The sequence below is a fragment of the Sinocyclocheilus grahami genome, unplaced genomic scaffold (assembly GCF_001515645.1).
Source record: "Sinocyclocheilus grahami isolate Dianchi unplaced genomic scaffold, SAMN03320097.WGS_v1.1 scaffold641.1, whole genome shotgun sequence".
Taxonomy (NCBI): Eukaryota; Metazoa; Chordata; class Actinopteri; order Cypriniformes; family Cyprinidae; genus Sinocyclocheilus; species Sinocyclocheilus grahami.
This window is the reverse complement of record NW_015505820.1, coordinates 974,764-985,577: the sequence shown is the minus strand read 5'-3', so window position 1 is coordinate 985,577 and position 10,814 is coordinate 974,764. Positions and strand designations below refer to the sequence as shown.

At 35.6% G+C, this 10,814-nt stretch overlaps 1 protein-coding gene across 4 annotated transcripts in view; it reads left to right on the top strand.

The window, feature by feature from the left end:
- The window catches only part of LOC107558341 (disks large-associated protein 1-like), a 155,917-nt gene extending 148,652 nt beyond the window's left edge, over positions 1–7,265 (top strand). For 3 of the 4 annotated variants that reach the window (XM_016241997.1, XM_016241995.1, XM_016241996.1), the window contains 4 exons: positions 2,582–2,997; positions 4,805–4,896; positions 5,072–5,224; positions 6,745–7,265. In XM_016241997.1, coding sequence (XP_016097483.1) covers positions 2,582–2,997; positions 4,805–4,896; positions 5,072–5,224; positions 6,745–6,957 — 874 coding nt within the window. In that variant the 3' untranslated portion in view covers positions 6,958–7,265. Of the gene's footprint in view, positions 1–2,581; positions 2,998–4,804; positions 4,897–5,071; positions 5,225–6,469 lie in introns of all 4 variants that reach the window. The other variant, XM_016241998.1, reaches the window with a different exon arrangement.
- The last annotated feature ends 3,549 nt before the right edge of the window (positions 7,266–10,814 follow it).

Here is a 10,814-nt window from a genome sequence, read left to right as displayed (position 1 = left end):
GATAGATAGATAGATAGATAGATAGATAGATAGATAGATAGATAGATTGATTGATTGATTGATTTTTTATTTGATTTTTGATTATTGATTTTTTTAAATGAATGCCACTCTGTGTATTTTGATATGTAATATAAACACATCATAAAGGTAAATATGCCCTTGAAAGTAATTTTGGTGAACTTCTGGCACTGGTGTCTTCCATGTCACACCCTTCAGAGGTTTTGGTGCTGTGGTGGTCTTAGTGGCTTTAACATGCGGCTAGGATAAGCATTTTGAAAAATGAGTGTGTGGGTGTTCTATTGATAGCTTCGGTTAATATGTAAAGCTCTGAGTCCACCATAGGTTAGTTTCAGCCTCAAACAGCACCATCTCATACATAAATGGAATATCCAGATTAAACGTGATTGGCTGACTATGACAGAATTTCCAGTCATGGTACCCTGGTAAACTTATGTCAGTGTGATTTTGAGTGGATGTATGAAGTCAGGTTTTGATCATCATCATGTACAATGATGAAATATTTAATACTTTAACTCATTTAGGCAAATTGTAAATAGGCATATTTCTTGCCATTCCATTTGGTTTAATATTTTGTCATCTAATACAGTGAAATGTATTCCTTTTTATTTGTGGCTTAAGTGTCTAGATATTTTGGGGGGCACTTTATGTATTTCAGGTTCAAATGTAAAAAGAATCTGCTGTAAAACAGTCTGCTGTAGTTACATTTAACTGTGAACATGAGAACCACACACACACACACACACACACACACACAAACGCTTTCTTATGATATGATTTACAGAAGGCAATGATTACTACCATGTGTGCGGAACAAGAAATTAATACTCTCTCTTCTCTCTCTCTTTCTCTTGTGCCCTTTATTGGTCTCTCTTCCTCTCTACAGGAAGTAGTTAGCTGATATGAAACAGGTCTCTCTGACACACACACACACACCAACAATCTAAAATGGTCTGTAATGGGAAACAAATGGTTAAAAAAGATATCAGAACTCAATATGATGTGTAGGAGAACAGACACAGATTATTGAATGGATTGCTAAATTCATGAAAATTGAAAAACAATTTTATGGCCTGTATGTGCTATCATTATTTTGGTTGTGCCTTCTAATAAGCTGAAATTCAAACACAGATACACAGACACACACAGGCGACACACACTCAGGGTATGGTGAGAGATGTCAGTGTGTTTCAGTGCACCTGAATAGAGCAGGTGTCCTACCTCTCCAGTACACACACACACACACACACCAGGCAAACACAGAGTAGCAGATCTAAGCCAGATCGCTTTGATATGTTATCCCTCTCTATTCCTACAGGTGTCTGTGTGTTTGTTACACTTGTATATAATATCATAGTCTACAGTTACCTAGAAGGAAGTTTTAACAGAAAATTACAAACCAATTACTGTATTTTTAAATTTAATTTTTATCACTATTATTTATTTTTTTGAAAATCTTTAGTACATTTGGCATGTTTGTTTTTACAGCCTTTCGAACATTATGAGGCATGTTTATAACTTTCATTTTAATTAAATTTTTGGCTATACAGTATGTTTTATATTTTTATTAGATTTCTAAATTATTAAATTTGTATTTAAAACAAAATTATAATTAATATTAGTTATAAAAAATAGTTTTTATTTAAATAGATTTTTAAATTATATTTGATAATAGAAAATATCATATTAACCACATTTTTACCACTATAATGTTTTTTTTTATTGTTAACATAACACTTTAATGTACACTACCATTCAAAAGTTTGGATTAGCAAGATTTAAAAAAAAGAAATTAATACTTTTATTCAGCAAGGATGCATTAAATTATCAAAAGTGACAGTAAAAACATTGTAACAAAATATTTATATTTCAAATAAATGCTCTTCTTCAAATAGGGGGGGGGGGGGGGGGGGGGACCTGTATCATTATTTCCACAAAAATATTAAGCATCTCAATTGTTTTCAACATTGATAATAATAATTTTAAAAAAAGTTTCTTGAACACTAATTCGGGATATTAGAATGATTTCTGACGGATCATGTGGCACTGACGACTGGTCTAATGGCTGGCAATTCAGCTTTGAAATCACAGAAATAAATTACATTTTAAAATTTGTTAAAATAGAAAATACTTATTTTAAAATGTAATAATATTTGACAGTTTTACTGTTTCTACTGTATTTTTTATTGAAATAAATGCTGAGCCTAAGAGACTTCTTTCAAAAACATAAATAATTTGAACTTTTTGAAACTGTTCACGAAAACCCTTATTAATACAGTGTTAATTTTTCTCATTATATTTTGATAATTTTTCTCATATTAACAGTATGTTTGAATTAAAATTGTTTATTGTTATGATGCACATTTTTTGTCTATTATTTGTTATAATCAACAAATTCAAAAAAGCCATTGTCAGCAAGCACTATTGGGACATGCTTGGAATGCTCCATTCGCCAGCATTTTTTAGCATAGGTGCAACAAGTCAACATTATTTCTGAGTGTTCACATTTTGGAAAAAAAACTTGAATACAAACTATATAACATGGTTCATCTTTTCTTTCCAGCTACCGCAGAGTCACACGCTCCAACAGCGTCACCACTGCCGTTCAAGCTGATCTAGACCTTCTGGAGTGTCTCGGCGATGACCAGTTCACACAGACCCAAGAGGGACCCATTGTCCGCCAGCCATCCCAAGATGCAGCCACTTCCACTGTCAGCATCCAGGGCTCTGGGAACCACTACCATGCCTGTGTCCAAGATGACTACACCGATGTGGGCTTCGACCCCTCCATTCTGCCCCCTCCAGACCCCTGGATGGATGGAGCCATGGAGGAGGAATACGCGAGTGGGGTGTCAGGGTTTGTGTGTCCGCAGGACGGACGCTGGTTTCTTAAACTGCTGCAAGCAGAGGTGGAGAGGATGGATGGGTGGTGCAAACAGATGGAGCAGGATGAGAGAGAGAATGAGCTTCCAGAAGACAGTGAGTAACTGAGATATTTACTCTCAAAAAGGTACTACGCTGCCTGTCTGCCTATGTAAACTCATTCAGAATGTTTGATTCAACAGCATTTTGGGTCATTGAAGACTCATTTACAATATTTGATTTAACTGCATTTTGGGTCATTGTAGACTCATTTAAGATGTTCAATTCAACTGCATTTTGGGGCATTATAATGTTTGATTCAATGGCATTTTGGGTCATTGAAGAATCATTTAGAATTTTTGATTCAACTGCATTTGCGGGCATTAGAATGTTCGATTCAAAAGCATTTGGGGTCATCGAAGAATCATTTAGAATTTTTGATTCAACAGCATTTTGGGTCATTGAAGGCTCATTTAGAACATTCGATTTAACTGTATTTAAGTCATTATGGACTCATTTAAAATGTTTGATTCAATAGTATTTTTTTTGGCCATAAGAATGTTCAATTCAACTGCATGTTGGGTCATTGTAGAATCATTTAGAATGTTTGATTCAACAGCATTTTGGGGCATTATAGGCTAATTTACAAAAATTCAACAGCATTACTTTTCTGGAATTCTCAATTTAAAACCACTTTTTGGGAGATTCGCATGTTCAATTGTAATGTTCTAAATGCATCTTTGAAGCCATAAACATTGTTTTTAGTTAGGCAACTTGAGTTATTTTACACCATATAGGAAAGTAATCATAGCAAAATGGTTGTTTTTGCTAAATCATTGAATTTCCAATTCCACTGCTATTTTAAAGTCAAGTAGTCTTTTTTTTTGTTTGCAAAACTAGAATGACATCTGTACAGTCTGTGTCCAAGAATAATTAGCCACTTTAACAAAACTACCAGTGCACAAGGTCATTTCACAGTCTGGTTACCTCAAGCCGAACTCTTTCTTTTTATCCCACTTCCCGGCTTTTCCCTGCTCAAGCACACACACCCACACACACGGCGCATTGACCGTCTTCGTGTCAGTCACAAAGCCTGCTTGTTCATCTATCTCCGCTCTGTCTCCCTCTCACATACCAGACATTTCTACCAGCAGGGAGCCACCCGTCTCCTTCATTTCATTCGCTCCCTCTTTCTCTGTATATTTACTTTTTCCTCTCACTGTTTCTATATCAGTCTCCTTCCACTCTCTCTTCTCTAACCCTTCCCTCTTTCCCTGAATACATAAAATATGCTAATCTGTCCGATGACAGCACGTTGTTTGCCATATGGTCTCTTGTTGCTGCATATGTTAAACAGAGTGAGTTAATTTCATCGGATCTCTGTTTAAACTGCCTCATGGCTCCAATCCACAGAGACACGCTGCAGTCACTCCTTTAGGCCACGACGAAAGCCTTTAAATGACCCCCGCATGACAAACATTAGCTTCCTTCCTTTAAGATAATTCACCTTTGTTTGGTAATCTGATATGATATTTACTCTTTTTCACTCTCAATCTATCTTTTTACATCACACTCTAGCTCTGTGTGTGTGTGTGTGTGTGTGTGTGTGTGAGTTTCTTGGCTCACTTGGCGGGTGTTTGTTTGGTGTGCATGGTAAACACTCCCCCTGCTCCTCTGGTTCCTGCATTTGGATTCCCAAGCCTTAGATATTTATGACCCTTTCTCACTTCAAAGAGAGAGCATTTAAACATTAACCAAGTGTCTAAGCCTTTGCGACACACACGCACACATTCACTACTGTGTTATTGCGTAGAATTTCTCATACTGCGCTTGCATCAACTTTTCAAGCTACTTAATCCACTTTTGTTTTATTACACTTTACTATGTTTTCCACAGCTGATTCTCAATTATTTTGTCTGTTTAGTTCTCGGCAAGATTCGCAGTGCGGTGGGCAGTGCTCAGTTGCTGATGTCGCAGAAATTTCAGCAGTTCCGGGAGCTCTGTGAAGAAAACTTGGTATGTAAGCACACATCGATCAGCCAATCAGAGCAGAGCTCCACTTGGTAGCTCTGCCCCTGAATGGCCATGTTAGCCTGCATAGCATTAAATCAGTAATACCCATTTAGAGATTATGTTTTTGTTTTTTTAAATTAACAGATGTTTTGTGTATAATCTGTTCTCTGGCTGTCAGAATCCCAATGCCCACCCACGGCCCGTGTCTCAAGATCTGGCAGGATTCTGGGATATGCTGCAGCTGTCCATTGAGAACATCAGCCTGAAGTTTGATGAGCTACACCAGCTGAAAGCTAACAACTGGAAAGCACCGGAGCCTCCTGAGAGAAAGGTACAGATTTTATATCACAAATCCAGATGCATTACACACTATCTAAAAATAGCTAAGAATACCTCAGTTGACACATTAATTTGCAACGCTGTTTAAATATCGTGCAGTGACATTTCGTTGGCATGCTTAAGATGAATGATTGGTTTATTTTAACTGTTCAATATATGTCAGAGTAGATGCATTATTAAATTTAATGCAAAAAAAAAAAAGACTCTGAGGGGTGGAAGAGTAATCTGTTCAATATGCCGTTTTGTCTTGAACAGTTCACCCAAAACGAAAATTGTCATTATTTACTGTACAATAAAATTGTACAGTTCACTCTTTTTCATCACATATGAATGAAGCCTGAGGCCTTCAAGCTTAAAGAAGGGCACAAACACAGCACGTAAGCATTATAAAGGTAGTCTGTAGGACTTGTGCATTATATTCCTGGTCTTCTGAAGTCATACGATAGCTTTTCTGAGAGGAAAATATCAAAATTAGTCATAATGTGAGCTGTTAACTGCTGCCATCAGAAATTGAGTCAGTGAGTCGAGAATCTAATCAGTCCAGTTTGTCACAGAATCATTCGGATCAATGTTGTGATCTGGCTTTTGGTTTAAAAATGTGTAAGCTGAACCAAATAATCATTAAGAAGAATCAAAAGAATGATTTGTTTGTGAATCAGACATAACTACTTCTCTCACAAATTCTTATGATCAAGCCAAGGAGCGCTAGGGCAGATATCAAGTCACATGAACTACTTTAACAATGCTTGCACAATGAGTTGCATGGAAAAGAACAACCAGCACAATATTCAAAATCTCAGCTCAAATGTATTGAACGGTCAGTTTTCTGTATTTGCATTCAGTTAAATATGGCGTTTTCTCTGACTCTATAGGTCTATTGCTTTTTTGTTTATTTGTGAATCAGACATAACTACTTCTCTCACAAATTCTTATGATCAAGCCAAGGAGCGCTAGGGCAGATATCAAGTCACATGAACTACTTTAACAATGAGTTGCATGGAAAAGAACAACCAGCACAATATTCAAAATCTCAGCTCAAATGTATTGAACGGTCAGTTTTCTGTATTTGCATTCAGTTAAATATGGCGTTTTCTCTGACTCTATAGGTCTATTGCTTTTTTGTTTGATATTTTATTTGAATGTTATCAGTTTTATTTTATTCATGAATATTGTATGTGTTATGCTTTGATTTGTTTTGCTCATTTTCTTATTATTTTATGTGTTCTGTGTTTGACAGTGATCTGGTTTTGAGGGGATGCTCCCAAATTGCACGCTGCATGTGGTTTACATCCAGTGGTCCCATTCACCTCATGCCAAATGGGTTGAACTCTTAGCTCACAAAAACAGCTTCTGTAATGGCCAAGCTCTCACCTAATGTATTTGGCTGATGCCTGGCACTCAAACACAACTAAATATTACCAATGACCCAACAGATGACCCCACAATTGCATGCATTAGTAGTGTTGTGTTACGTCGAGGAGTGGCACTAACCAGTTTGTCGTTGCTGTCCAGGAGAGGCGCGTGCCCCCTCCGGTTCCCAGGAAGCCAGGGAGGGGTCCTATGCTGCTAGTGAGAGACCGGTCTCTGGAGGGCTCCCAGCGGTTGGAGGCTCGTAAGCGGCTGCTAGCGGCTAAACGTGCTGCCGCCTCTCAGCGCCAGAACTCTGCCACAGAATGCGCAGACAGCATTGAAATATACATCCCAGAGGCCCAAACACGATTATAAACACTGAAATCCAGGTGCTTAGAAGCATAAATAGACACACACACACACACACACACACACACACACACCCACATATTTTCAACCATAACACAAAAGCACTGAATAACAAAGGCAGGGTAGCTGTAACATAATCACTACTCTTTTCTTGTGTAAAAGAGAGTTTCTTCACTGTGGGATTCTACTGTATGTATTTACGACTTTATTTTGCTCTCTTCCTCCATCCTACCATTTGCTATGTAGCTCCCTTGTTAAACTTCCAAAGACTTTTAATCTTTCTATTAGACACTCTATATTTAAATGTTAAAATAACCAATAATATATATGTATGTATGTATGTATGTATGTATGTATGTATGTATGTATGTATGTATGTGTGTGTGTGTATATATATATATATATATATATATATATATATATATATATATATATATTCATGTCTAAAATACAACATATTATTATGTCTGTTAATATTACTAGTCAAATAATGCACACTACTGAATTTTATTATTTCATTTGTAGTTTTTTGCAGTTACCGTGTAAGAGCCATATGTCTTGTGTTCTCAAAGAGGACATAACTTCTCAAAGGGCAACATACCAATCACTTCTGAAGATTTTAATGCCAATGTAGCCACTATTTCAGTGTATGTATGTAAACGTGTGTCAGGCTTTCAGTACGTGTATTACACTCTCTCACGTGTCACCCTGCACCTCTGAGACAGTGCGAGGTTGTTCTGTTTTCAGTATCAGGGGATAGAATGAAAAAAACACCTTTTCTCTTCTTTCTTTTCATATTTTTCAACCTCCCACTCGTCATCCTTTCCCATCCTCTCAAAGCATCCTATCTCAGTTCCTGTCCGCCCACCATCTCCCCTCAGCAGTGCCACTCACCTGTTTGACTGACATAGATGTCCATCATATCTATCAAATGTGACACATTTATCTGTCACCGCTTAACGTGTTCACGTCATTGACAGAAGTGCTGTCAGAACATGCCACTCTTCACTGCTCTGATTCATTAGCCATTCATAAATTAGCAATGTGTCACATTATGAAACATTATGGGCAGTCAGGGATTTCACACTGACAGCGATGAAGTGATGCGAAGTCTTTTATTTTCAAAGATCTCTGCCAGTTTCTGATTACATGAACAAGGTTGTGCAATGTGGCTATATCCAATGAATTGCTACTTTATTCTTTTTGATTGTGACTAGGTCACAATTGTGAATTTTAATTTCACAATTGTTATTGTTGTGACTTACAGTAAATGCAATTTTATGTTAATTGCGACTTTATATCATGACTTTATTTTTTACAATTGCATTTTTATATCACATTTTAATAATATATCACAAGAGATTTTATTTCTCATAATTATGATTTTACGTAATGTAATTGCGATTTTAGATGTTAATTGTGATGTAGCTGTGACTATTTCTCGCGACTGCATTTTCATGTATCACAGTCACACAATATTGTGACCATATATCACAAGATATTTTATATCTCTTAATTGTGACTTTACTTAATGTAATTGCAGTTGTAGGTGATAAATATGATTTTATATTGTAATTGTGACTTTTTCGCAATTACGTTTTTATATATCAGTCGCATTATTAGTATATCTCAGTTTTGACTGTATCACAAGAGATTTTATTTCTCGTAATTGTGACTTAATGTTTTTCCAATTTATAATTGTGACTTTATATCGTAATATAGCAGAAGAGATATTATTTCTCATAATTGTGGCTTAATTACAAACTTATATAATACATTTCAACTTTAATTCTCACAATTGCGACTTTATTTCTCACATTGTGACTGTATATCTTATCTAGATAGTTGTATCTCGCAACTGTATTTTAACTTTATGGTTTAGTTAACTTAACAGCGAGTCCTCCAGCAATAAAATCGCTGTCAGTGTGAACAAGACATTTTCTAATTCTATGACATTGAATAGCTCCTCCCACTGTGAAATCTCATTGTTTCTCTCTTCATAACTGTACATTAAGCACTGTACATACATCTGATTGGCTGTGAACGTGTCATGTCACTCAGCAGTTTCTCGTTCAGTGTGGGCAAATGATCTTGGCAGTGAATTCATCACATCGTGTCCCGTTTGGACATCTTATTGAACTTGCCATTAGATTCTTTCAAAAAATGCACATTATGTAGCATATTTTGTAAATATATAAATGATGAATTATAAAACGCCTTCCTGACTGCTTACTAATATAGCTCCTCACTATATTTGTCTAAATATTTGTATAAATGGATATAAAGTAAAATATCAGTATTTTATAATGGAGTTGTAGAGATATTTAAAACCTGAAGAAACACATTTAACACATTTAGAAACACATCCCTCTTTACCATTGCCTTTGAATTTCAATAATGCTTAAAGTATCATTTTAAATAATGAAACTGCAATGTAACAGCTCGATAAATGTAATACATACACATTTTAGTTAAAAACTCCATCTTTGACTGAGCAATTTATTCATTATATTTATAATCACAAGTTTGCATGATAGTCTTTATCCGGCCAAGTCAGTCAAGTGTGTGTGTGTTTTCACATTAAGTGCATGTACCCAAGTGCTTCCTAATTTTCCTGAAGGCATCTCTTTTTTTTTTCAACCGATATGTAGCACAGTTGATACTTTGTAATATGGATCATCTACTCTCTTTTGTTTTTTTACTTATACTAAGATGTATATACTTTCAGTAACCCTGCGGAGACAGTGCATGTAAATATGTATTGCACTTACCATCAGTTTATTATTTTTCTATTTAAGGAAACCTACTTTAACCATTGAATCACACTCTTGTGCTGCTCGTGTAATTGATTTGTAAACAGCGCTGCATCATAGTTGCACTGACAGGTTACTCAATACTAGTCAAAACCTAACTGCACTCTCTCATATTTTTCAATAACTGATAATACTAATTTGCACTTGTTAAATATGTTAAATAAACGAAGCTATTTCTTTTTTCTTTCTTAGAATATTTCACTGTGGATAGACCCGTCACTATAAATATATATATTGATATAAATTTTTCCCAGCAGCCAATGTGCAGCCATTCTGTTTTCATAGACAGTTCAATTGCATTGGCTTTAGTTTGATCCTGGTAGTGTTTATCTTATTAACTAAACTCTTAGTTCCAGTTATTATGCACTAGAGCCCTTCTACTGTGGTTAATGTTTGTTTGAAATATTATTGATGTTTAAACGCTCTGCCTTAATTTATGAATATATGATAGTCATGCACAACGTAGCCTCAGGGGAGACTATATAACGTGTGTATGAATGTGTGTGTGTGTATCGGTGTGTGTGTGTGTGTGTGTGTTTGTGTATGTGTATATCATGAAGAGGTCTTATACTGGAGATGTTACCGTACCAATTAAAGCATTCAATATTGACGACAAATTGCCCATATTGATATTTCTGTATCAAAGTGTTGAGTAGTATTTCATGGCACTTACAGTCCAAACTGACACCAAATTTAGGAATGGTTTTGTTTTGTTTTGGACAATCAGTGATTAACACAAAGGAAATCCATGTCATTTTATTTGTAAAAATCATATAAATAAAATGATACTGAAATGTTTATCGGAATATTGATTTCATTTCATTTTTAGTATTTAAAGAGATATTTATGAGACATTAAAGAGATATTTTGTGAGAATATATAACACTAACGTTTTTGCCGAAAGTGATCACAATCTCATTTTCTTAATTGTTGTCATTCACTGATGTGAAAATATGGGTTTATATCTGGCAACATGATAAGTCCTGACATTTTAGGGTGTTTTCTCCCAAAATACAAGAAGATTAGACTGTGTATTATTGCCAAAATGTG